This window comes from Neocloeon triangulifer, unplaced genomic scaffold, assembly GCF_031216515.1.
Source record: "Neocloeon triangulifer isolate White Clay Creek 2 clone unplaced genomic scaffold, ASM3121651v1 ptg000020l, whole genome shotgun sequence".
Lineage (NCBI taxonomy): Eukaryota > Metazoa > Arthropoda > Insecta > Ephemeroptera > Baetidae > Neocloeon > Neocloeon triangulifer.
In genome coordinates, this window is record NW_026775561.1 from 772,118 (window position 1) to 799,951 (window position 27,834).

The window sequence follows — 27,834 nt, forward strand, 5'->3', positions numbered from 1 at the left end:
ATTTTCCTGGTTGAGAAATAATATTATATTCATTGGGAATAATTTTACAAAATTTAAAACTCTGGCTCGGATTTGATCTCGTGCTTGACAAGCACCGTCTGCAAGTGGTCGTCCCTCCAAACGGGTTCGGGCATCGTCGTGATCGAATCCTGACACTCGCTGTAAAGTTCCCTGCAAAGTCATCTTGATAAAAACGCCATCCGAAAATTACAATGGGTGGGTCCGAACATGCGATTCCCGATAATTGAATCTCGCGTATGGATTCTCAAGTGTGGTGGTTTTTCAATGGCAGAAACGTTCCTCGAGAATCCTTGCGCTACGAGAATCGATTCTCTCGCCTTCGGACCCACTCAATTTTTGCACTCACTGGTAGTCCGGTCTGGGCTTGATGAGCATGAGGAGGATCGACCTGAGGGTGCCGATGCTCTGGCCCAGGTCTTGCCTCGAAGGGATGTACACGTAGGGCAGGGCGAGTTGCTCGCACACGCCCGGAATGTGGCTCATGATGTCGATCGGGTTCACGTCGCCGGCCAAAATCACAATTCTGCAAGAAAAAAAAATTGTCGTCAAAATCATTGTTTTTTTTATTTATTTAATTTTTTTTTATTTTTACCCTTTTTCACCCTTGCGAAGGGCTCTTTGGACGGCCTTCAGTCCAAACACCATGTTGTTCTTCTTGTCTTTGGACGCTACAGGGGCAAAAAAGAAAATTGTCAAAACGAAAAACATGCCAAACCACGTGGGCTTGTTTCGAACCTTTCTTGGCCAATTTCAGGAGTTTCTTGTTGAGCTTTTTGCCCGCCATCGGCTTGGCGATTTTGTTGACGAACTTGAGCTTGTCCGCGTACGGAACTTCCTCCTCGGCCATGCTGACGTCGCCGTTCCCGGCGTCCACACTCTTCTTCTTGCCCATGCTTTCAAATGTCGAAGACACGAAACTTTGTTTACCTCGTGATTAAATGAGAAGAGCAGGCGTTGGTGACGTCACGTGACCGACGTGAACCACAAACAGGTTGGCCACCTCTCCCTTCCTGGCCCACACTGTTGCCAACCCAAACACGACGATTTCCTCTCAGAAATCAATGTATCTATTTAAGTTATATTATTTTATATTCTTCTCTATTTGTAAACTTCGGAAAATGGAAAAATTATAATAAAGGTAAGTTATACTATTTTATGGGAACTCTGATTGTGAAATGTCGGAACAACACTAAAAAGTAATGATAACAGAAGAAAAACTCTATTATTTATTATGTTTCACATTAAAAATAACGCATAATGACGATAATTTTTTTTTTTTTTCAAATAATTTCATCTAATTTTACAAAAGAAACAATTGAATTAAAAATAAGTATAAAAAAATTCAAAGATATAGAGAAAATGTAATTAATTTGCATTTGCTATGATATTTTTCATTATAAATAATTTAAGAAATTATTAACACAACTTCAATGTCTTTAGCACGAGAGCAGCCAACACCGCCGCGTTCACAGTGGAGACGGACGTGGATCTTCCGAGAAAGCCTCCAACACGCCAGAGCGAGAGATGCTGTACATATTGTTATCAAGCGACACGGGAATGGATAATTGAGAAAGAAACGCATTTTGCGCTTGGCAAACCTTTTCGGGAAATTTTAATTGCATTTGTCACAAAGACAATTAATGCAGCTTCCTCTGTGGCCAATTATCATATTTTAGTCCCACGCACGGACGGCCTTTCCAAAAAATAGGCTGCCTAAAAAAATATAGTCGGTATGAATTTTTGCTCAAATTCACATGTGATTTGACATTAAACTCCTTTAAGGAGTCGGCGGCTATTATATGCGCTACAAGCGACGGCTCATCTGGTCTAAAAGCTGCGGTGTCCGTCAAATAAAAAGTTTTAATCATTTTGCTGCCAGTCAGCCTGGAATTTGCATTATCTTCAAAAGAAAACAAAGCACCCCAGTCAAGTAGCATGGAAAAATTTAGAATTAGGCCAACAGTAATTAGTGATTTGCATTTAAATGACTTTTGATTTCCCATTCGTAACGAATTCGCGCCGTCATCGACTTTTGGAGAGCGAAATGTAATTGCTTAAATTAATAGTCCTTTCTTCTCAGCATTGAATGAGAAAATGCTTGTTTTTATTAGAAATTCTTACTGGAATGTGAAACAAAACGTTTCACGCCGAGAGTAACACGCAAAAGTCATCCGACGTTGATTAATTCGGCACTGCCTCTCGGCCTCTGAAGCCAGAAATAATAGAAGCGCGCATTGAAACCGGCTTTCCGCAACTCATACCCAGCCTATCATGTTAACAATGTGCGCTTGTTCTGAAAAGTAAGAATGCGGTCGGCACTATCAACGACGGCATGAACATGTCGAGAATGAGCAAATTTGGTCTCGCCACCGCCACCAGGTTTGCAAACCATGAAATAATAAACCTGCACAATGTTCTTAAAATAAGTGCTAATTAAACGAAATTCACAGGAAGCAAGCTAGCAGAAAATTAGTTTTTTGTTAAAAGCATTTTTTTTTTTTACCGCAAACCAATTTTATAAAAAAAATTTAATCCGTAATCTTATCGCTCCCAAAGGTTTCTGCTCTGTCCGCGTCTGCAAGTCCTTTGCCCCTCATCAACACAATTTTCGTCTATTACGCAGCTTAATTTTCTTATTAATTTAAAACTTTATTTTTGTGTGCGATGAAAAAGCGTGCAGAGAACAAAGTTGCTGAGGTAAGATTTTTCTACAATTAAAGGAGCTTGTTTAGAATGAGCCGCGCGTGCATTAAAATCATTTGTTTATTGTGTTTAGTATAATCCCATCAGCTGTGTCGTGCTAATTCGACTAACACGTTTTCACTCTTTTTAACCACACATATTTACCTGCGAGACCATTCTGCCTCTGCATTTTTGCGCTTTCACATACAAAATTATGCTGCGGACACACGAGTTATAAATTTTTGTGCAGAAATATACGAGTTTTTATGTTTATAATACATTATAAATGTACATTGTTGATGAAAAAAAATCACTCTATGCTTTTGAAAATATATAATTTAAATATTTACCGTCTAACTAAAGCTATAATTAATTGTCTGCAATATTATATACATAGGATTATTTTATTAAGATGGTTTATTTCTTTTCTGTTGCTATAGGTGTCTGAACACATGGCCCAGTCGTCACCAGGCGAATCGTCAACAAGCTCTGAGCCGGATAACAGTAAGGCTTAATTAACTTCATAATTAACTGCGTGCCAAAACACTTGGAAGAAACACAGTGCGCAGAAACTGAAAAGCTCATCGGCTTGTTTCTTCCAAGTTATGTTTCAATTTTCCAAGTTTCTGCTTTTAAAGCCAATTACTAACTAAACTGCCGCTTTAACACACCCGAGTTATTTTTATGAGAGATTTCAAATCTAATTGTATTTATTATTTTGAAAATACAAGAAGCACGCCTGTAAATGAAAAGAGAAAACTTGCCAAAGGGCTAAGTGATAATAGAAAAATAAAAGTTTTCTTTATTGAAACTGAACTAATTTTTAAAATATCCATTCAGATGATTCGAGCCTTGGCAGCCTTGGTAATCAGGGCAGCATGAGCGGAGCAGGACAGCAGCTTCGCCAGCATCCGCAACGCGCTGCCCCGGCAGCGCCATTGTTTTCGAGTTCTTCGCGCTTTACCTCGAACAGCACCACGGGCAACTCTTCGCAGCTGCTGAGTTCTGCCAGCTCAGCCAGCTGTAACGAGCTTTTTCAGAGTGGCCAATTTTTGAACACCCCGAGCACCGCCAGCACCGCCTCGTCAAGCACCCCGAGCACTGGAAGCACTGTTCGCTCCGTCATCAGGTTTGGCGCGTCAAAAGCTGGGCCAAACACAGAAATGGTATGCAAATTGACTTTAATGACTTTATTTTGGTAACTGAATTTATGCACTGATTAATTTCAGGAACCTTTAGTTTGCCCAGAGTGCCACATGAAAATGTATACAAAAGCCAAGCTAAAATCGCACATGGCCAGATGGCACAACAAGTAAGTTGGCACCCCTTTTTTCAATTAAATCTCTATTAAGAATTCTATTCTCATTAACCTAGATGAGCAGAAAAAACATGCCTGCGAAGGTGGCTTTTGGCTTTTGCCCTCGATACCAGCTGCAGATATTATTTTAAAATTTGGAAGATACTAATTTGAAATTTTGTTATATAATATCGGATTTAATTCTTTTATTTAGCCTGATTCTTTTTTAAAATTGTACTTCCTTTCTTTATTTCAAATAAATGAATATTATGGATTAAATAAAATAATTTAATATCACACTTTCCTTTCAATTTTATTTTGAAGCCAAAAATTAAAAAAAAAAATTAAATACTATCATTCATAATCAAGACTAAAGCTTAGCAACAATAGAACTCCAAACTTAAGTCTGAAATGATTCTAGTTGCCAAGCGTGGGAACTTCATTTTAAGTACTTTTGGAATACACTTCTCATGCATCCACACAGAACATTTTGCGCAGGTGACCCACAAAACACGACGCTTTTGTACATCAGCAAATCTTCTCCCATGGAAACACTGCAAATTTTACAATTAGTGTCTTCTTCCATACAGCAGGTCACATTAGTTTCGATTTTATTCTTTGGGACACTCTGTTTTGGCTGTTTAAGCAGACGGTGCTCCTCACTTGAAATTACGTACACATTTTTCCTTTGCTTATTTGGTCTTTTTGCCGTCTTCGGATTACCAGGCTGTAGAAAAATCACACTTTCAGGAGCATACTTGTCTGCGCTCAGTTATTTTTTGCGCTCGCGCTCAACTAGATTCTGCGCTCAGCGCTCACGCTCAAGTTTTCAAAAATAGTGCGCTCGCGCTCAAGCCAAAATTTTGCGCTCACGCTCTGCGCTCGCGCTCATTGTTATTTTTTTACGGTGAATAATACCTAATAATTTTTTTGTTTGGGAGTAGAAAAATAAACATAAATTAGTTTGAAAAACGCTTTTTGAGAAAAAATAATAATTTTGTTAAATTTAGACATTTTTAGTGAAAATGTCTTAAATTTTACATCAAAATTTGTTAATTTATAATAAATCGTTGAGCGCAATTGAGCGCCGCGCTCACGCCATTTGCGCTCTGCGCTCGCGCTCATGCACTCAAAAATTTTTCGCTCGCGCTCTGCGCTCAGGCCGTGAGCGCGGAGCGATTTGTGCGCTCTTGACAAGTATGTTCAGGAGACAGACCTATTGAAGGGATGTACAACATCAGCTAATAAAATTATAATGATGTAAATTTATAATATGAGGCGCTAACAAATACAACAAAAAGTAATACAAAAACTTGCCTGTTCAGAAAGTTGAATTAATTGATTGTAAATTGGTGACATCTGAGAATGGGCGCCGAATTGGCTCACGAGTCTCTTGGTCTTGGGAATCCAAAGAGGCGTCTTCCTTGTCCCAGATTGATTTGGAGGTAGTGGCTAAACAAAATAGAATAAGATTAAATAATTAGACTGCTATATCATCTTTTTTTAAAAACTAAAAATTCTTACGAGAGATAGGGCGACGAGTGAGAGCAGTGTGAGCAGCAGCGATTGACGAGAGTGGGCGCTGAATTGGCCCATGATTCTCTTGAGAATCCAAAGAGGCGTCTTCCTTGAACCGGATGCTCTGATTTTTCTCAACCTCAGCATTGTCTTCCAATAAATTCACCAACATTTCTGCATACTCAATGTGTTCACTGTCTTCTGCACCATACTCGTTACTGAGCTCTCTTTCAAGTCTGCCTTCATTCTGGTGTTTGGGTTGGAGACTTTCCTCAGAATGGAATAGATTATCCTCAACAGCCACTAGAAATATTTTCTTTTAATAAAACTATGAAATTTAATAGAAATATTTTTAATACCTTCCTGAAGACAATTTTCGAGCTCATTCTTTTTCAAATATTCCCAAACTTCATACAAGAGCCTGTCATCTCCATCTCAATATAACCATTAGCCTTCCAAGTTGATTTCATTTGTTTTAGAATATTCTCAGGAATCAATGATTCAATAGCTTTTAAAGCCACCTCACAAGCAGACTTTCCATCAGGAGATGAGTCAGGTAGCAGATAGGCATTAGAGCTGGCCGACTGCTGGACGTGGATGGAAATCAACTTTTAATCAACGGCATCAGCAGAGAAAGGAAATAATCCGCAGCGCCTTTTATGAGAAATTTTCAAAATAAATGTTTTGTGTCATTTATAAATTATATATTACCTGAATGAATTTACAACAGTTGTCTCTGTGATTTTGCTGAATGCCTTGTTACTAATGCTAATTTGGGACCAATGTTTTGTTTGTTGATCAGCTCTCCAGCGGACAACTTGTGTTCTTCAAGTTCCTTGGCCCAGTGATGTTTCAGCGGTGCATTTATACCAACATCCACAGGTTGCAAAATATGAGTTTTGCGTTTGCCAGGAAGCAAATAACAACAATCCCATGGTTCTCACAGAATTTGGAAAATTCTACATCAAGATGTGCTGTATATCCATCAAGAAATAGCAAAACTTTCTGCTCATCTCCTTCTTCATCCAAAATTCCGAGGGTAACGAGCGTTTGATGCAAAATTTTACCGTACTCTAGCATTGTCACACCAGTCATCCATCCCGACTCGGATTTAGCATAATACCATCCATTCGGGCACGTATCTTGTACCTAATGCGAGCATTGGAAAACATAAATAACTTTGAATTCCATCTTCATTTTGAATATATATTATTTTAAGCCTTTTCAGTTTCATTTTACTAAAAAAAAATATTACAAAAATAATCATACTCTGCTTGGAATACGTTGGTATTTGAAGATCAAAAATGGAACCAGGGGTGCTCCATCAGCTGAAGCGGTTACCATTAGAGAGTATGTTTCCTTTTCGTTCTCATTAGAATCTAAGTATTGTAAGGACTCGCCTCTGATGCCGAGAAATTTTCCTAAATCAAATCTTTATAATAAAAAATAAAATTTTTACTTAAATAAAATAAAACCTAAAATCTCAGAAATTGTCACTGGAGTTTCGTCACCATTGACAACCCTTCGAGGATCTCTTAAGAGATGCAAGAGACCCTTGGATGTCAGCTAGTCCTCAACCAATCTGAACCATCCTCTAATAGCAGGTTCAGTAACTGCAGCCCTTGCAAGGGAGTGGTGCTCGGCACCTTTCTCGGAGATATCAGGATTTCGTTTCAGAAATCCGTACCACCAAGACTTCCCTGGTATTCCATTGTGAAACGGATTTTCTAGTCTCTCGGTTTCAAGAAATTTCTGTACAAGGGCAATCAGGTTGTATTTCTTCAGGGCGAATCCCCTCCTTGCCTGATCTATTAAATAATCGTGCAAGATCTTCTCCAATTGAAGTCCGCTACCGGCCTATCTTGCTACTCTTTCTAAAATAGGTTCAGGCCCAATTTGACATCTTAATGGAGTATATCCTGCGATTAAAAAAAATAGGAGGTTTTAGAAACACTAACCATAGCAGCCAAAAAATAAATTTCATTAATTTTTTTAAATATACCATTTAACTTGTCTCTAATTGTGCTAAAGGGCACACCAAATGCTTCACCAGCGTCTCGTAGTGATTTCCGCTCGCCGGTGCGGAGTGCTTCGATTGCAGCTTCTAAATCCTCTTGGCTTGTACTGTCGTCTAAGCCTTTTGCATGGAATATCTAAAATTAATTTATAACTTTAACGCATATTATATAACGTTAAAATAACACATATATGTATATATACATAAATATTTATGCAAATCATTTTTACGTTTAGAAATTTGACCTTTCTTTTAGTATTCAAAAAAGTCTTTAAACCAGAATATTACCTAACCTTTCAATAAAATACATAAATAATTATTTTGAAATCTTTAAAGAATAAAAGTTTATGATTTTTTGCAGTTTAATGCATAATTATAAAATAAATGGCGATAAATTTTAACAACCCATGTTCATGAAAAATTTTATTTAATTAATATTTTTTGTAAAACACCTGAATATTTATCAAAGAACTACCCCTTTACGAGCATCCTTTATGAACTTTCATAATTGCAGTGATTAATAACTAGATATCATAAAGAAACGTCTGTGATTTACTGCTTCTTAACGTTGTGCGAAAATGCAAAACACGTGGAGGTAGCAGCCGCTATCAGCGCACAACGCACAAAATCGAATTTTTCAGTGAAATCAAAAAATCTCGAGAAAAAAAATAGATGAATCTCAGGGTTAATACTTACTCGACGTTGTGTCCATTTTATGATTTCATCAGGAATAACGCTCTTAAAACCTAATTTTAAACTCGTGTCCCATACTTGAAGCTTAACAACAGCAACCGCTGACAGGTCTTGACATGATATTTCTGCAATTGCACTTGATGACTTGATTGCAGATTGGCATCCATCGAGTTTGATCAATGAACAGAAGATGTCAGGAGCTTACCGGACTAAATACAGTACGAAATATCCCCCAAAAGCACCGTTTTTTCCTAATTTGTGCGATAGATGGCGCTGTGCGATAACCCACTCCAGCACCATAATGTGTAAAATCGTACAAAACCATTCAAGATTCCTCTTCTTCGCAATTTGCAAGAAACTTTCAGATAAGATTATAATAATTTAATGTCATATATTTTTGAGAAAAAAATTTACGTACATCTTGCTAAAAAAAAAAAAACGAAGTCGATTAAGTATATTGAATCTCATATTGATATCTTCACTGTAGGGCAGAGTATAATGTATGAATTTAATAAAGAATTAGGAACCCCAAAATTTTCATCTTTTTTATTTATTTCCAAGATGAAATTTTTTTATTAATTAATATAATAGAATTTATTTCCAATTTTTTTAATAATTTTTTTTTATAACTTTTTTTATATTAACTATTTTTTTTTAATTTTGATGCTTACATAATATCTTCTTTTAATACATTGATTATTTTTTTCAAATATATGATTATTGATTATTAACTCTATTATTTATTTTTATCTAAATTTTTATTTGATATTCATTCAACTAAAATAAAAAAAAGGTAATTTAAAATTCAATTTACTTAATCAGTAAATTTTTTAATTAAATTTTTAGATCTGGAATTCTTTAAACAATATATTATTGATCAGTATAATAATAAAAATTTGTATAAAATCTGAATTAATTGCTCATTTGCAAGAAAGATTGATAATGACGAATTAAAAAAAAAATACATACTGGGAATCCTCAATGTTGTTTTCAGCCTATCATTCATGCCTGTTTCCTTGCAGTTTTTTCGTTTATAGCCAACATAATAAAATTTATATTTTTAGGATTTTGCTAAAAATGTATTTGGTATTTTCCTAAATTCAAGAGTCAGCAGCTAGGTTGGTATGAATTGGGGACTCTTTGCGCCTTGGCATTGACGCCGCATCGCCTCCAAACCTTTGTCCATATCACCACAAAATTTTCTTTCTCATTGCTGTTTTTAATGTGTGCGTGATTTTATCAAGCTTTTATAATTTTAATCGATTTTAGTTATTTTGTGCGATGGAAAAGCATGCAGAGACGAACGAAAATGCCGAGGTAAGTTTATTCTCCAATTAAAATTATTTGCCGAAAAAATGTGATAATATTTATTTTAAAAGCACTGATTAATTTTTAAATTTAAGAAGAAGCTCGCTTAGAATGAGCCGCGTGCATTAAAATCGTTGGTTTATTGTGTCCCATCAGCTGTGTCGTGCACTGCTGTGCGATTCGACTGAAGTTTTCACTCTTTTTACAAAAATAAGCATACATATTTGTTGCCAATGCCGGACGCTGCGATTTGGCGGATTCTTTGCATTTTAGTAGACAATTCTCAACACACCGAGCTATGTAGTTCAACCACACATTTTTCTGCGTGGCTATTCCGCCTCTGCATTTTTGCGCTTACACGTCAAATACATATTATGCTGCGGACACACGAGTTATAAAATATATTTGGCAGAAATATACGAATTCTTATGTTAATATATAATTTTGTTGATTGCTTTAAAAAATATGCAAACCAAATATTTCTGTTGATAAAATAAATACACTTGATACACGAAGATTTTAAATTAGTTTTAATATTTAATTGCAATAAGCAATAACCACTCACGAATCTATAATTTAAACTGAAAACCGTAATTTAAATAAACTATGCGTCTAGCCGTCTATTAATATTCATGGTAAATGGTGATATATCGCTGAATCTAGAAATATAAAGATTAATCTTAATTCAGTTCTTAATATTTTTCCACTTCGCTTCGCTATAGAGCGGATTGTGTTTTTAAGTTTTACTCAAATATTTAATTATATTTCAATTTTCAGATGATTAATATTTTGTTTTGCGTGCTTATAAAAATTAAATTTGTTTAAAAATAGCGTGAAATGCGCCACCAACGGTTCCATTATCGCCGGCAGTCCGGGGCCCGACAAAGGGCGAAGCCGGCGCGCAAAATTGGCCCGTTTTGTTGGCGTGGCCGGCCCGCCCCCATTATGTAATCGCGGCCTGGTAAAATTTTTAGCGCCAGTCCGGCACTGTATGAAATACCTTTTATACCGGCTACCGCACAAATTCACATTATTAATTAAGAATCACTCTTTTCGAAATAATATAGTATTATAAATTTTTCTCGCAATTAATTGTTTTGGAATTATATAAGATTTTATTTGATAAGTTCTGCTGCATAATCGGACTGAATTACACACGTAAAAAGGGAATGACGAATGTGAATACTTCTTATTTTCTCCAATCAAGTAAACCAATCAAAACGCCATGATTTAATTGCTAATCGAAGCCTTGTTAATTTCCAGCATGGCAAGAAGCAAAAGCAGAGAGCCCAAGACGTCGCTAGTCGTGATGCGGGCTCCGCTGGAGGGAGAGCGTCCAAGCACTGCAACAGGTATCAGCCCTCAAATGCCACTCCAGCCAAGGTAGGATAATTTTATTTCGCACGAAATTTTTGGCTGCTATTAGACTGACTAGCCGTCGTTGTTTTTAAAATAATCATTTCTCCTTCGATGATGAACGAAATGACACGGACGTTTTCATTAATGGAAAGCAAAATAAATTTTTTTCAACTGAAAAACGTCAAATTTGTACCTGGCGAATTGGGATTGGTGGTTACTCGTGAGTCTGAGAAGACTGGAGCTCCAAAATTTGAAATAAAAATTTGACCATAAATCAGCGAGACCTGCTTTTAATGCGAATTAGGTGGAAACCTTAGCTCAGAGTATCAGACAAAAAGTTGACTACCTGATGGAGGAAGCCGTTTCTAAAGATCTGACTCAAATTACGCTCTCACATTTTTTTCTATTACAATTCCAGTATACCAGCAATTTTCAATAATATATTGATTAAGGTGAAGTGAAAGTCCATCATTATTTTGTAGTATTTTACTTCACTGGAATAATTTAAGCATTTATTTCGATGGTATATATAAAATATTCTTTTAAAAAACTAAATTTTAATTGTTTCCGTAATTAAATTCGTCGCTTGAAAAATGTTAAATATAAATTAGAGCGGAGAAAATTATAATTCGCTGGCGCGACGAAGACAGCGAAGCCGACACACGCAGCTGGGGTAGGGATAAACGAGCAGATTATCATATTTTATCAAGTCACCCGCAAATGAAAAATGCTTTGTTTCTGCACGTACGTTTGGCGCACGCCTCAAAAGCGCCGGGTCAGGTGCTGACGACTTGTGCGGCTGCGGCCACATTGGAGCAATATTAACGCTAGAAAGATAGTTAAGGCCTTATGGATCATTTGATAACCAGACATTTTTTAGAAACGTTAAATTAGGTCCAAAAACGTGCTGGTTTTTTTGCACGTGCTTGTTTCCGAGCAAAATTAACCTAAAACTTTAATATTAGGGATATTTTCTGAATATTTTTGTCCCTCCTGATGATTTTTGATGCATTCTATCCAAAGTTGATGATTTAAAAAAAATGTGCTGTTGAAAACGAGCGCAGACTTAAAATTCAGTGGCCAAAGTGCAAGTGCAGCCACATGAAAAAATTGCTGTTACATTCAAAAATAGAAGCCGTGAGTCAAAAAACTCGATTTCTTCCGTTTTGTCGCAGATAATGTAAATAAAGATGTTTTGATTTCTTTGAAGGGCACCGAAATAAATAAAATAAAATGAAATAAATAAAGAAAATTGAAACTTTTTTCAATCTGATCACTTGATCAGAAATCAAGATCAAAAGTTTTTTTTTTATTAAATTCGATTACCTTTAAAAAACTGGGCCAAAAAAAATTTCTATTTTAGTGGACCGATTAATTATATTTTGAAATTAAAAATTAAACAATGAAATCAGGTGCCTAATAAGAAATAAAAAATTAAATTTATCATGGGAAATTGTAATTTGTTTCATGTCAATATGTAAACCATTATAATTTAAATAAACGTAAAGCGTGAGCCCCCTTTATTACTTTTAGACTAAAAATGAAATCTCACAGGAAATTTATTATCCTTAAATTATAGTTGTAAAATACTTTTAAACTACTTTTCAATTGTACGTGCAAGAGATAGGATGAAACTACGCTTCAATTGCGCTTGAAGGCAACAAATAAAGTTAAAAGTACAAGTAATTGATGCGTATTTTAAAAGCCCTTTAAGCGCTCCTTCACAGCAACATGGTTAGACCACTTGATTTGCGCTTACTGACCTCCTTAACCTTACCTTGATGCACTTAAAACTGTGCTTAGTTAACATTTAAAAACGCTGAAATGACGTTATAATTCAGTGACGTCATTGATGCCAAAATTATTCAGGTTGCAATGCAATGAATAAGCAGCAAATAATATTTCAAGATCATTTTTACTAACAAAACAAATAACATAATATCACACTTTATGAACTAAAATTTTTAGAGAATTCTATCAGTTTAAAAATATGATGTAACGATTGTACAAATAGTCAGAAATTAATATTAATAAAAAATAAAATCTATTAGCACTAAATAAAATAGCAAAGCAAAACTTTAACTTATTTACATATAACAGGTCCAAAAGGTGGCGATTAGCGGGTGCAAATTTACGGATGATTGTATAAAACCGCGCCTTTGTTAGAACAAAAATTGTGTCTCACCGTGGCTTTTAACACTGCCGCGGCACTCTGACGTTGTGTGGAGTGTTTCCAGTCGCTGAGTGCCATTTAGGAATATCCAACTCATTATCAAAAATTTTTGGAAGCCACGGCGAGCGGCGAGCCACGTGTGATTCTCTCTAGAAGATCAAAGCATGTTATTTTACTTTGCATTTATTGGATTCAATAAATTTTGATCGTCATGTTTTATAATAATAATAATCTAAAAATTTTCTCACCATTTTCTGACTGTTTATAAAAGTTAAATAAGCATTGACTAGAAAATTAATTCACAGATTACAAAATAATAAATTTAGTGTTGTATTTAATAACAGTTCTTTTTCTATTTGGTTGCAATTTACAATATAATAAGCTAGGTTTTAAATTTACTTCAAAATTGTGGAGGATAAATAATTTTTGATGGTTCATTTTTAAGATGTCACTGGTGCGATAAGAATTATAGACAACAGTCGATCTTAAATGAGGAATTGAATTTAAAACTGCTACAAAGTTCACGAAAAGAGGAATAATAAAATATAGAACAGTGTGCAAAAATAACTAATTCAAAGGAAACGGTGCTGACGCTGCGTGCTAATAGGTATTGAATTTGCTCCTCTTTGGGCTTTCCACTTTCACTTGAGCTCTCAAGCAATCAAATTTTCCAATCCTCAGATTTCTGAAAGATGTAAAAAAAAAATTAAAATTTAGTATGTTTCTTGACTTCAATTTTATTCAATAAAAAAATCAATAATAGTGCGGCTCAATTAAATCACCCCCTTCCTCGCTGGTCCGGAGGAAAGAAGCGACCTAACTAACAGCTGGGCAGGTCTGGTGCGCCGAGCCGAGGGTCCTCCCGTTCAACCCTGCGACTCGAGGTGGCCCAACACGTTTACGAAGACAGGGAGCGTTTGGGCAGCACAGGGGTGCCCGGTTCTTGCCACCTGCAGGTCGTCGTCGACGTCGTCCTGCGCGCCAGTCTCGTGTCGTCGTGGCGGCGAGCGGTTTAGGCCCGCAGCTCTGCCGAGCGCCGTCCGCTCGGTCGTCGTGACTTTGGTTTTTCCATTTTCTAACTTTTCTTACTTTTCTCTTAATTTAATATATTAATTTACTGTCTCATTGCAAAAATTTTTCTTATTCAAATTCGGGTCTGTTGCTTTTCAATTATTTTTGATTGACGGATTCAACCCCCAACGCGCCTCTTCCCTTTACTTTTCACTTCCCTTTTAATTAAATTGCACGTGGAAACTCAAATCGTGTAGCAGATTTTTTTTTAATTTAACACAGTTTGTTTATTCTTGATTACTGCAAATTACACAAATTTATTTGGTAGTCGCAATTTATGGCCTCGCGCCGCGCACTAATAAGCGTCCTGTCGTTGGCAGCTAACCTTGCCCATTTTGTCTTTCGACGGGGGGCTCATCGAGCATAGATCACACAGCTCGAACCGTAATATCAAGCTTGAATTTTGAGGGCAACGAGTCATTCTACTTTGAGAAATCATGAGATGGATGAGCCGCCGCAGCCGACTCTTTCTCCGCGCCTCGTAATCAAAATAGCCACTCGGCTCTGCTGTTAGCAGGAGACTCAAAATTTGAGTAATATTTTCTGTGCATTTCTCTCACGCGAAATATTCTAACTGGAATGATTGAGAAGCAACTCTAACTTTCGAGAGAGAAAGACGAGAGAGTAGCTTCACCTAACATTTTCAAGTTAATTTCGAGGAGTGTTGGTCGAGCCTTCAAACACGAGAAGGCTCGAGAACTGCTCCTTTAACTTGCCCACACGCTTAACCAGTCCAGGTCTGGAGACTCAAAGAGTGTTGATCTGAGTGAGTTTTCATGGCAAGAGCGGGCCTTTTTATACAAAAATCGAGCACCCCACTCTGTTCCTTTCCAAGAAATGCGTTGGCTGTTTTAAGTCTCTAGGCAGCGCGCCGGCAGAAGAGAAATCGAGAAGTGTACGATCGGCGTGCAGTGAAATTAAATTTTTTTCAAATTATTATTGTTGTTTATTTGTCCAAATTGTTACATCACATTGTTTACATACAGATTGTTGAAAACGTTTATCTGGAAAAAAGAAATTGTTGGACAAAACGGCACCACCACCAATTTAATTCATTGCACTTATGAATTCTTTACTTTACGTCGTACTCTCCTTTCCAATTTTAATTTCATTCGAATGCTCTTGAAATTTACAACTTATGAACAATTCAATTAAATTTAACTTTGTTGGGAATAAAAAAACATTTGGTTGCGTGAGAGAATTGCCGATTTTTTTTTTGCATCTGAAATAAACACATTTATTATTGCAATCTTCATTCCATTTTTCTAGCTCTAAAAGTCCAATCACCCTTTTTTAAATAATTACAAGAAGAGCGTGAGCATTTTATCAGGCTGCCAATAGAAAGAGACACACCGGCACACACCGTGTGTGTGTGTGTGTGTGTGTGTCGCGGCCGTGTTCTTGCTGGCCCACAAGCAAAAGGCCCGCTCGGCGGATTTCTGCTGGCTAAATTTCCCTGTTTAAATTCAATTTTCTCCCTTTTTTTGCTCTAAATTAGCCAGCAGTTATTTTCACGCGAAATTATTTACATTCATTAAACTTCTCCTTTAATTACAAGATTCAAATTAAACATGCAAAGACAATTAGTTCTCTGGGGCAAAGTTTCTAATTTCCACTCGAAAAAATGAGTCCGTGAGAAAGGACGCGGGCACCTTTCTCAGGTGTTCTTGCGCGCGCAGGGGGTGGAAAACAAGTTAAATTTCACTCGGCCGTCCAGCTCAAGGGGGACCTTTCGTGTTCGGCTGCTCACTCATGCATAAAATAATCATTTTTCTTTAGAAATACTGGCTGCGCTTCTGATATGTATAATTGGCAACAGCATTCAGAAATGTGTCTGCTACATTTTTATTTACGTTTAATTGTTTACGCATCTCGCGGCTCTCGCCCGCCGCTGCTGCTCGCACCCTTCTCTCTTCACAATAGCCGCGGTCAGCTTATTTATTTCTCTCGAACTTTCTGCCTGATTTGTTTTCTAAAATCAATTTTACTCCGAAGAGAAAAATCTACTTTTAATTTTATAGCCATGCGATGCTGGGCAGAGCAAGTTATCATATTAGGGGTGGTTTACGTCAAAACCCACCCTCTCAGTAACAAGTTATGTGGCTTAAAATGTTCCTCTTTGACCCTGTTATCAGTTTCCAATGTAAAAAACATTTGCATCCCCATACCAGAATTAAATTAAAAAATAAAAGATTTTCACCCGACACTTTGTCCGTGAAAAATCAATGTTTTATAAATTTAACTAAAACCCACCCTCTCATGTGGTTCATATGATACAATTTGTCGTAAAAAAATAACGGGAAACATGAATCCGAGCTTAAATTTTTTGCATGTCACTCCTTCATCCCCTAATTTTAAAATGTTTCATTTTGAGGGGTGGTTTCTTTAAAAACCCACCCTCGCAGTAACAAGTTATGGCTTAAAATAAAATGTTCCTTCATGACCCTTTTATCAGTTTCCGTTGCAATAAACATTTTCATAGCAAGATTGGAATTAAATAAAAAAAATTTACCCTGCACGTTGTGCTTTAAAAATGAAAGTTTTCTAAATTTTAGTAAAACCCACCCTTCCAGAGAGTTCGTATTCTACTGTCTGACCTAAAAAATGATGAGATAGAGGAATCTGAATTAAAAAACGATTGTATCTTACCCCTTTTACCTCTAATTCCCAATTTTTTATTATTTAGGGGGTTCGGCAAGAACCCACCCTCTCAGGCACCAAAACTACGACTCAAAATGTTTCTCTTTGACCCTTTTATCATTTTTCTTGGGGAACAACAAATGCATCCCTCTAACTGAATATAATAAAAATTTAAAGATTTTCTCCCTTGAATTAAATCAAATTTTTAGTGAAGCCCATCCACTTATAGAAATTGCATTCACAAGTTTGTCGTAGAAAAAAAAATAAATAAAGAGAAAGAAGAATCCGAGCTAAAAAATGATTTCATCTCACCTCTTCAGCTCCTTATTTAAAAATTCTTTTTATGGTGGTTTCGTCAAGAACCCACCCTCTGCGGCAACCAAAATCAGACTCAAAATGTTACAGTTTGACCTTTCTTTCAGTTTCTGTAGGGAATATCTATTGCATCCCCACACCTGAAATTATTGTATCAATCTGTAAATTATTGTTATTGCTTAAAATAGCATTCTTTTTTTTAATTCGGCCTCGTTCGTGCATTAATTTTTTCTTTTTACTAATCTATTTTCAAAAATCGGCTGTTAAAAAACCAAAATAAATAATTATTTAATATTTTTTTCAACAAGATTTTACTGAAACTGTTCAAGAAAAACTTTATACGTGTGTACATATAAAATTAGTTGCAAATTGTGTTTATTGATCTATCGCAAAGGCAAAATTATTCGCTCTTAACCTGAAGAAATTTATATCATTCATAAATTCCATTGACGATCTCACCTTTGAGTACATTCTACAGTTCTTTAAATATTTAAAACAAATTTCTTCCTGTAGACTTGTAGAGATTGCTAAATATTAATAAAAAAAAAGGAATCATAAATGGGGCCAGGCAACAGATTTTTCGTAGAAAAAATGTAGAAATTTGGCTAAAAGATTTGTGCGTTGATTTCAATAATGAATAAAAAAAAAGAAGAAATTGGGTTGCAATTCTCATTTTGAATTTTCATTGAAAATTATAAAAATAATGGAGCGTTGTGGTTTGAAATTGGTGGAATTAATTTTTCCGTTAAATAAGAAAATCATAATTTCTTTTTTTCATTATTCTTACCCAAAAATTTGAGAAAAAAAATCATGTGGAAATTATTAATTAATATTATTATAATAATATCATTTGGGGTTGAGGCCTGATATAAAATTCAAAAATCTTTGAGGAGAAACGGGTTTGATTGTTGTTTCCTCGAGCAAAAATTGTGAAGGTGGATAAATAATTTGAATTTAAATCGGAATGGTGTTTTTCGAGTTGCATAATGTTAGAAAAAAATAATATAACTTTAATTTTAATGTTTATGGTGCGGCTGCAACCATAATTCATGAGCTTCAAAATTATTTTATCATAAAAAGTGGATAACAAAGTGATTACAAAAAATAACTATACTGATGAAATAATTAATTTGTGTAGTACTTAATTTTATTCAAAATAATTTCACAGCTCATGAATTATAGCAGCAGCCAGCAGCCGAAACACGTAAAGCAGAATATGTGTATTTTTCTAAAACAATAAATAACTCGGTGATCACCAAAACTATCAAGGGAAAGCGAATTCTTTAAATTCACCACGAACCAACCCTCAGTAATGAAGTTCTACCTCAATACAATAATTAGTTTCAATTTAAATGTATTTAAAATTAATTTCAGTATTCCAGTATGAGGATGCAAATGTTTGTTTTAACAAAAACTGATAAAAAGGTCAAAGAGGAACATTTTAAGCCACATAACTTGTTAATGAGAGGGTGGTTTTGACGTAAACCACACCTCAAAATGAGAAATTGGATATTTAGGGGATGCAAAAGTTTTTTATCTCTGATTCTTGTTTCTCGTCATTTTTTACGTCAGGATGGTGAATATGAACCCCGTGAGAGGGTGGGTTTTAGTTAAATTTAGAAAACTTCTGGTTATCAAAATGATGATCCTTTAAGATCCTTATTAACAGTTCTAAATAATGATATGTTGCGATTATTGCGTTCCTGAGTTGTTGAAATTCCTCTTGAAAAGATTAATACAAACAATATAATGATAAGAAGTGGTTTAATATTTTAAGTATTAAAATCAGACTGCAAAAATAGCGTGGCCTATTTGAGTGGTGTCTCAAAAAGTATGAAATTTAATTAATTGTTTTATTGAATTATATCATTGAGAAAGTGACTTGTTTTTCTTTTTGAGAAGAGAAAGTCAGCAATAATTCCATTCTGATGGCCTAATTCCACACAATAGAGATCTGATTGTATAAATATTACTGTGATTGAAACTGTGCAAAAAATGAGTCTTTGATTAAGGAAAATGTTCTCGAATTATATGAACTATTTGTTTGTGTTGTTGAAAAGTGAATGGTACAATTTGCTCAGATGGAATAAGTTCGTCTCCGAATGACTAGCCTAGGTTCACCGAATTCATTCGGTTATAAGAATTGCCATATATGTACAAACTTACTGAAATTTGCTAATTGAATCAGATCGTCTGGACGACGTCCGCCTTAAATTTCAAAAGTCCACATTGACCAAAAAATAAAACACCCTAATTTTAAAATAAGCAAATAAGTTTTCCTTTGAAGGGGGGGGGGAGGGGTTCACATTATGGTGCGACTAACAAGAAGTCTTTAGGATGCTATCTTTGTTGGGCGCTCGCTGCGGGTGTGCACTTCTGACACGTACAGTGTTCATTACTGAATTTCACTTTCTCGTTTTTTGGCATGCATTTGTCATATTTTATATAATTTGTTCTAATCAATGTATGAATTTCATATATATTTAAAATGAAATAATTTAAATACTTGAAATTACACCATCGGAATTGATATCCCTGTTTTTAATTACATTGGTTCAAAAAAACAACGTTCACACAAAAATTATTGGAAATATTAAAAAAAATTTCCCCGAGGGATTCACACCGGACTTTGTTTTAATAAAAAGTTTCAAAAATGAAATCATGCAGTCTTTAAATTAAATCCAAGCTGATTAAACGTTGCGACAAAACTGCCATTAAACACCCGCGAGTTGTAAGCAAATCGTTTTAATTGTTCTGTTTAAAATTTTTTGTAATTTGCTTGTGTTTATTTGATACACAGGTGTGCACTAGTAATTATAATTTAATTAAAATTACTCACAATAAGAGCGTTATTTTCTTGTAAATCTCTAATTAACGTTCCAATTTGGTCACCTCTATTCGACACTCTTTGCTGACAAAGAATTAAACACTTTTTCTTTCAAGTAAATTTAGCGTTATGAAACAAAAGTAGAGCAGATAGAATAATCGCACATGTACGGATTAAGAAATATTCTAGCAATTATTTAATTTGAGTCACTTCGTCATATTTGTGGTCGTCAATACGCGCACTTGGATGTCTTGGATCTAACTAAAATATAATTTCCCACCACTCGCGTGACATACTTGACGCACAGGTTGCATAACCTTTATTATGTATCGTCTTGCAGGCGTTAGCATTTTACCATCCAAAAATTACTTTATAGTTTTGCCAGTTTTGTTCAGAATCTTGGAACCGTCTATAATTGCACTACATATTCGCATTCTTTTGCTCGATCCAATCATAAGTGACCTTTTTTCCATTAAAACTTAGAACTCAAAATTTTCACATGTTCAAGAACATTTTATGCTTTTGCATTTTGAAGACAATCTTTCCCACCAGGTGCCTTTTAATATCTGATCATCTGATGCAAAAAAAAGCAATAATTCTTTATTATATTGTTATTCATATTATCCAAATTTCAGACCAGGTCCCACAAAACATCGGAACCACCACCGCAAGAGGTACATTCATTCATTGAATAATTTTCATTACAAAAAGCATTTCAAAACTTGTCAATAAATATTTGCCAGTGTTTCAAAATTTGCTATCGCATTATAATGTAATTAAACACTTAGGACGAAGGCACCAGCGCCAAAGCCGAAGGCAAGGCCCAGCAGCAGCAGAAGGCGAAGTTCACACGTCGTTTACACGGACCAAAGTGAGCTATAATTAATATTTCAATATTTTGTTTGTTTGTTTTTTATTTTTGCTTAGGATCACGCCAAGATCGATCCCATTATTCTCTACCCATTATTTGTGGCACAGAAAGCACTATTTATTTCTTTTAATTTTGGTATTCCACTTAAATTAAAACCACTGTAACTCTCTCCTAGTATTTGCTTCATTGATAGTCCACTCCATGCTTTGACAAACAAGGCTGAAACGGAAAAAATTGATAAATTATTTTTTAATTAATAATTGCGGTCAGAGCATTTCAGATTTTCATAAATTTTTTAGTTAACAAGGATTTGGCTGCATTTTTGTGCGCTTGATATTATAATTTGAGAATTCATCTGTTTTTTAATTCCCAGAATATTTATTGAAATCTATTTGTGCTGCAAATGAATAAAATACTTTTTATTAATAATTTATAAGCTTATATTAAATGAAACAGAAATTTTTATATTAAATTTGGTCAAATGCTCAAATACCACAAATTTATCAAAATTTAAATATATTTGTGATTATTTCGTGCTGTAAGCTAATACTGAGCCACGTTTGAAGCACGTAAAAGACTGATTAAAAAATATTTTTGCAACGTCATACGAAAAAAAAGACGTTGGATTATTTAAAAAAATTATAAAAATGCAAATAAAAAATAAAGTTCCTCACACTGACCATGTGCAGGACATGGAAAGTCTGGTACCGAAACCTGCTGCACGCGTGCGCCTCCTTCTGCCTTGTAAACGAACTCGCGGAACCCCAAATGTTGTTGGAAAAGGATGAGTACATAGACGAGTGCATCCTTCGCTTCACCATGGTTAATAAAGAGACGTTCGGAGCACTCCTGGCTGGAAAAGATCCACTTTGCCCCGAGTTTCTTCCAGAACTAACCAAGCGTAAGTGCGGAAATTTTACCAAGGTTTGTATGTGCAATTTCCACTCAAAGCGCTCTTCAATAATCTAGATCTGGAGTGGTTGAGAAACAACCCTGCAGACGCCCAAACAGACATGCAGAAGCGCAAAGAGGAGGAAAATAACAGTCAGAAAAGCGCGCCAGTGTTATTAGAACCGGAAGACCTTCCATGGATCCTGACAGACATTAGCGATTCGAGCAAAGCAGAATCCCGTGGTGAAAAAACCCTGAAGCCGAGTTTTGTGTCAGAGAGGTGGCACTCTGGTGGTAATTTTTTTCAACGCGCCACTTTGTTAAATTTAAGTGTTTTAAATCATATGCAGGACTCTTGATTGATTGATTTCATGATTTTTGACGAAAATAATTGAGAATTTCTACGTTTATATTCTATTTCTTAAATTTATCGGTGCAATCATCAATTAATTATTTTCAGAAGTTTTGCTTTTTTTAAAGGTAGAGTTACAAAGAAAATTTCGACACTTTGTTGTCTCAATTACTGAAATTTACCCTTTTTCTAAAAATTTTGTTAAAACTCATTTTGAGCCAATTTTCGTGAATTAATGTCTGCCGTAACGTAAAAATTATATACCCGGTAAACTGATTTATTATTATAGTTGTTGTTGTTTATTCTTCACAAATCCAGTAAAATGATAAAAATAGCAAAATCTGAAGAAACGGATTCTTGAGGAAATTTTAAATTAAAGAGTAATTCTAATTTACGGGCCAAATTAACATGAAACACGCGCTGGCTTATTATTTAAAGAAATTTCCAAAAAATAAAAAATAATGATTATTAAGACTTCCTAGTACATTTCAATTTATGCATTCACATCCACTTGTTAGGCGAGGAGCAGGTCGTTAGTTGGCCCGAACCACCCTTTAAGGTGAAGAGAGGTGAGTGAAATCAAATCGATTAATTGCGCCTTTCAATCTTTTGCGAATTGTACCGAAATTGTAAATTTAGATTTCTCTCGGTCTGAACTTATATTCATGAATAAAAAAGCACGGATGAGTATAAACTCGTGTCTTTCTTTCTTCGCGAAACAATATTTTCAATTTCATTTCTCCACTTTTACAGGTGATTTGCCAAGGTGCGAGAAAGGTTTACGGTTCGTAAACAATGCAAACAGCTACCGGTGTGGTGATAAAGCCATCCTTGTGGAAAGTTATTGTGCTTATGCCTGCATAGTGAACATTCTCTTGGCATTGATTAGAGAAGTGAGCAGTTTTCCCCTTTTTATGTACCATATTAGCTATTTAATTGTAAAATTTCGATTCCAGGAGCATGTGAGTTGGGTGCGAGCAATTGTCTCCAAACAAAGTCCTGAACCGCTGCTCAAATTCATCACTCTCGCCAGTCAGCCCATGCTGGAACCAAACGTTATCACCAGAGAAATGGTTTTCTACGCTATGGAAGCAATACGAATGGTGTAAGATATTTTACTTTGCGCACAATTTTGTGCGGAATAAGCAATAATTTGTCTGCGCCCTGTATGCATCTAATAGAGGGGAATATTAGAGGGAGGAAAAGAAATGTGCACCTGCGAATTTTCACGTGTATTTATAATTGTAATGCCTATTTTCAATATTTAGCACGCCAATTTTGCCAAATGCACCAGCGTGCTACGAAGCATCACTTGGTGAGGTACTAAATCGCTTTGAGTTTGTAAGCGGCACGGCGGTGACTTTCTGCACGAAATGCGGTGACTGGAGTGTTAAAAAGTTGGGCTACCTTCCACCGCGCGATCTTGAGAATGTGGTCACGACAAGAAAATTCCCAACCCATAACGGCACCTGCATGAGAAAATTGGGTGACACCCAGGTAAACGTGTATTTCCAATTCCAAAAATAATTCAATTTTATAATTATTATTGAAAAATATCAGAAACCAATTGACCTTTGAATTTTTTTATGATATTTTTTTATTATTTCAAATGTTTGCAGTCCAGATAGAAAGGTAGCCACATTTTATATACAAATTGCTAAAATAAATTTCTTTAATAAAAAGTGCAATGGTGCTTGTTTTAGGAGATGTGTGGCGGAAAAACATTTACCCAAAATAGGCCAAACAGGAACGGATTTCTCACTTACCGCGATCGAATCAAAATGGACTCGATTCTAATGTCCGAAGCAATAAAAAAGGTAATACACGAGAGATGAAAACATTAAGAAGCAAAATCGCAAAGTGCAAATATGATTGTTTTAGGCTGGCGCGCCGAAAAAGTTTACCCTCGGCAATGACCTACAATTCAGATTATTCGGGGTAATGTTTGCCTATCAATTTGACGTGAAGGAGGATGGTCAGGACAAACGCTACTTCCACACGGTGCCGCTAATTTTTCCTCAGAACACCACTGACTCGTCTTTCATTCGTATAATCGACTGCAATTCACCGACCAAGGAAAACTTGGTGACTCCCGGTGGTTTTCCATGTGAATTCAACCAATTGGGTTCCATCTTTGGCCACGTGTATGTGCGTAATGGGCCGAGCAAGTGAGGTTGAAGGAGCCGCCAGTCTGCACCCCTTTATTTTTCTGCATGTTTATTTTTTCATTTGGTGTATTGCTCAAAATTCAATTTTATTGCTCGTGCATTTTAGTCGGTTTTTAGGTGTCAAAAAGTTGACTATCGTTAGTACATTTTACAAAAATTTAGTCGCCTTTTTAGCAGATTTTTGCCAAAATGGCCCAAAATAGTCGGTTTTACTTGGATTCTATTCCCATACGTGGGTGGCCAGTGGCAATGTGTTCCGCACGCGTGGGGGTGCTTTACGGAGCACTTGAAACCGTTCTCATATGGGCAGGGGTGACTTTTAGGGGGTGAAAATCAATCTTTGTGCCTAGCGATTTCGAGGCTTGATCGCTTGGGCCATGTGCTGCCCTCTTGCATTAATTATTTTCCATTTTTGGAATTATGATATGAATAATATTGTTTTCATCCATTTTTAATTTATTTTAGCCCTGTCAGATATTTATATTTTTATATTTTATTATCCACTTGTGACCTAAAATGCATTTGTTCTTGGTTCGATTTCACCTTTTATGAGTGTCTGGGTATCATTAGATAGCAAAGTTCATATGGCATGCTAAGGGTTGTTTTATGACTCTAGAGCAGCGCGGGCCGCGGGGATAAATTTTTTATTTCTTTTCGAACTGCTCAAAATAATTTCCAATTTATGATCTTAATTTTTTGAATAAATACCGCTCTCGTTTGAAAAACAAACAAAAAGAATTAACTTGAGTTTATTAGAAAAAACCATCGCCAGAGACATTGCACTTGAACCGCTGAAATAAAAATTAATTATTTTCTCTACCTTTCTCGGTGAAATTTTTTCACAAATGAACAGAAATTTTGATTGATTTTAAATTTTAAGGAGCTGAAAATTTTTATGACTGCGGCCGCCGGAACAAAAGTGGATTCACTCCGTGGATTGTTTTCCTCAGAACTGATTCAACTGTGTGGTCTGGAGTTCATTTATCAGACAAAACAATCATCTCTTGATTTAAAAAAAATCAACTCTAACAAATAATTTTTTACTCTTCCAAAATCAGTTAAAGGGACGGATGGTATAAAATTATTTACCGCGCACAAAGAAGCGAATGAAATTGAAATTTATGCCGGTGATTGTGAAATTAAAACAAAAATGTTTTATTGCAAGAGTAAAAAGATGAATTTTCATTGATTATTTTTCAGCTGTCTTTTAACTTTGTAAGTTCACCCAATTTCCTTCAGATTATTTACTAATATTTTCACCTCTGGAGTGATTTTTATAGTTTCAGGTCCCCAATTTCTTGATTCAATCTTCTGGAAAAAAAATAATCCTTTTTTTTCGGTCCGAGGAAAAAGAGGAGCCGACGAGGTGGTCGCGTTGATCACCAATGGCGACGATGCGGTCAGAGGTCAACACCCTTGGCACGCCAGCCTCACCAGACACATGGAAACGGGACCTTTGAAAGATTCTTGCGGCGCGACCCTCATTTCCAAAAAGGTCCTCGTCACAGGTCAGTATTTTTTACCGTCCAAAAATAAATATTGAAAAAATTGTTCTCTTTTCATTGAAACTAGATTTGCATATTGTTCAAAATTTTTAAAACGCGTGATTTCAGCTGCGCATTGTCTTTTTGACGGAGAGGGAAGTCAATTTGGAGCGAGACACGTGGACGTGACCCTTGGAATGCACAACCGATCAAATTCGGAAGAGACTTGGCGACAGACAATCAAGGTTGAAAAACATTGCAGTTAAAAAATTTATTGATTAAAACTTCAAAGTTTGTTACATAAAAAAGGGACAGTTCGTGATCACTAAAATTTGATTTAAAAATTTGAAACCAGAATTGCCAAAATCCTGAACAAATATTGCAAAATTGTTTTTCAACGACATTTCTTTAGGAGAACAATTTTACATATTTGGTAAATTTATTACAAAAAAATCTTATTTTTTTGTTTAGACTGCAAGTCTGGTAGTTCATCCAGGCTATGATCACAGCAGGGGCGATTTCAAGGATGACATTGCCCTGGTCATCTTGAAAAACGAGGTCAACGTCAATGATTTTGAGCGGCCCATTTGTCTCTGGAACTCTGGTTACGACTTGAACGAAATCGCCAATAAATCCGTCACGGTAGGTTTGAATTTAAAATTTCCATTCAATTTTCAAGAAGATTGAATAGGTGGTCGGCTGGGGCTACACTTTGGATCACGAACAGCCACAAATCCTGCAAAAAGCGATTATGAAAGTTGCTTCCTACGAAGAGTGTTTCGAGAGCAACAAACGCTTTTTCTCTCGGTTCATGCGACCGACGAAAAACTTCTGCGCCGGGGACGTCCTCAAAATTGTAAGTTTATTTTCCAGTAAAAAGAAATAAAAATTAATTATATATTGATTCAGTGATGAGTGCGTGCGTCGGTGACAGCGGCGGAGGATTGACCTTTTACGACCGTGATGACACCGAACGCCACTTTTTGCGCGGCGTCGTCAGCTCCAGTCCTGGCAAGAGAATAAACGCGGATTTCATCACGTGCAACCCCAAGTTCTGCGCTCTTTACACGGACGCCACCAATTACATGGACTGGATCGTCGAAAACACGCCTGACATAAATATTTAGATTTTAATTATTTGAAATGAGAAATTTAATATTTTTTCACTACTTTAAATATTTATATATTAATCATTTAAAGCGACTTAATGAAAGGAATATGGAATTTTCAACAAAATCATTTGATAAACCAGGAAAAAGGATCCGAATTCAAATATTATTTCTTTGTATTTTTCATATTAAATTATATTCTTTAACAATTTTGACGATTTGGCAGGAAATGTCTTGAATAAAAAAACCATTTTTAATTCAAAATTTCGATCTATGTAATTGAGTTACATGCGTTTTGCAATAATTGTTCTGAACAAAGCTACTCATCAAATTATATTTTTACAACTCCGCCTGGGAATGAAATGTTGAAACAAGTTACAAGGATTTCCGTCAAGGTTCGCTCTGCTAGACATATAATATTATATTCCCTTGCGAAAAGACAGGACTTTAATTAGGTACGTGACATTTATCAACCAAAATACTTCTGATAGGCTTTTAATTAAAAACATCCAAGATTTGGCATCAATTTAAAATGCAAAGCTTCCTTTTTTTTAATGAATAAAAGAAAGAATGGTGAAAGAGGTACAATATATATTTATACTGCAGTGTATTTGTATAATTTGACGACACATGAAGAGAGAAGAATGCAAAAATGTTTTGTATTTGGTAATTATTTTGAAGGTGTATTTAATGCTTTTCGTTTTTTCCTCAAACCTTAGAAATTACAGTTGCTTACGTCTAAAATATATATTTATATAATTTTCAATAAGACAGAGAAAAGTTCTTATATTTTCCTTTTTTTTCTTTAATTATAATAAACAATCTGTACTCGCGCGTGTATATATTTACAAAAGAACTCTTTCCGCTTACCTCGTAGTAATTGTGGTGAACTTCTTCTTTACATTAAGTTTAATTCTTGCGATAATATAAATACTTGTTAATTAATTTTACATGCAGAGTCCAGCAGCATGCGCTAGTTTTTCAAAGTTCAAACTTACTTTTTAATCACTCTCTACAGAGCGATAAAGCAATCTACGT

At 35.5% G+C, this 27,834-nt stretch overlaps 4 protein-coding genes and 1 long non-coding RNA gene across 7 annotated transcripts; 3 read left to right on the forward strand and 2 right to left on the reverse strand.

Annotated features, from left to right (window-relative positions):
- Window position 1: 1 nt before the first annotated feature.
- On the reverse strand, window positions 2–995 carry LOC132203986 (H/ACA ribonucleoprotein complex subunit 2-like protein). The gene is made up of 4 exons (XM_059632178.1): window positions 757–995; window positions 614–689; window positions 368–544; window positions 2–171 (listed from the first exon to the last, which is right to left on the reverse strand). Exons 1-4 carry the CDS (start codon window positions 911–913, stop codon window positions 54–56), a joined length of 528 nt encoding a protein of 175 aa, XP_059488161.1. The 5' UTR covers window positions 914–995; the 3' UTR covers window positions 2–53.
- A 1,572-nt stretch (window positions 996–2,567) lies between these two features.
- On the forward strand, window positions 2,568–6,780 carry LOC132203908 (uncharacterized). 2 transcript variants are annotated; one of them, XM_059632072.1, is made up of 5 exons: window positions 2,568–2,718; window positions 3,144–3,207; window positions 3,544–3,869; window positions 3,933–4,015; window positions 6,321–6,780. In XM_059632072.1, the coding sequence occupies exons 1-5, from the start codon at window positions 2,686–2,688 to the stop codon at window positions 6,364–6,366; spliced, it is 552 nt and encodes a 183-aa protein (XP_059488055.1). In that variant the 5' UTR covers window positions 2,568–2,685; the 3' UTR covers window positions 6,367–6,780. The 2 variants fall into 2 exon arrangements, with proteins under 2 accessions (XP_059488055.1, XP_059488056.1); XM_059632073.1 differs by lacking the exon at window positions 6,321–6,780 and adding an exon at window positions 4,078–4,299.
- LOC132203909 (uncharacterized) lies at window positions 5,130–8,476 on the reverse strand. The gene is made up of 8 exons (XR_009442477.1): window positions 8,232–8,476; window positions 7,521–7,671; window positions 6,994–7,437; window positions 6,788–6,939; window positions 6,230–6,667; window positions 5,878–6,172; window positions 5,525–5,821; window positions 5,130–5,452 (listed from the first exon to the last, which is right to left on the reverse strand). It is a non-coding gene; the product is annotated as an uncharacterized LOC132203909 (long non-coding RNA).
- A 910-nt stretch (window positions 8,477–9,386) lies between these two features.
- LOC132203917 (uncharacterized) lies at window positions 9,387–25,682 on the forward strand. 2 transcript variants are annotated; one of them, XM_059632084.1, is made up of 13 exons: window positions 9,387–9,545; window positions 10,800–10,919; window positions 20,557–20,595; window positions 20,710–20,792; window positions 21,482–21,693; window positions 21,744–21,977; window positions 22,554–22,604; window positions 22,789–22,928; window positions 22,992–23,140; window positions 23,304–23,532; window positions 23,739–23,852; window positions 23,917–24,224; window positions 25,550–25,682. In XM_059632084.1, the coding sequence occupies exons 1-12, from the start codon at window positions 9,510–9,512 to the stop codon at window positions 24,205–24,207; spliced, it is 1,698 nt and encodes a 565-aa protein (XP_059488067.1). In that variant the 5' UTR covers window positions 9,387–9,509; the 3' UTR covers window positions 24,208–24,224; window positions 25,550–25,682. The 2 variants fall into 2 exon arrangements, with proteins under 2 accessions (XP_059488067.1, XP_059488068.1); XM_059632085.1 differs by lacking the exon at window positions 25,550–25,682 and having other exon boundaries at window positions 21,762–21,977; window positions 23,917–24,217.
- Window positions 25,587–27,657, forward strand: LOC132203924 (serine protease gd-like). Its single transcript, XM_059632094.1, has 5 exons — window positions 25,587–25,711; window positions 25,817–25,932; window positions 26,159–26,329; window positions 26,379–26,543; window positions 26,597–27,657. The coding sequence occupies exons 1-5, from the start codon at window positions 25,645–25,647 to the stop codon at window positions 26,597–26,599; spliced, it is 522 nt and encodes a 173-aa protein (XP_059488077.1). The 5' UTR covers window positions 25,587–25,644; the 3' UTR covers window positions 26,600–27,657.
- Window positions 27,658–27,834: the final 177 nt, after the last annotated feature.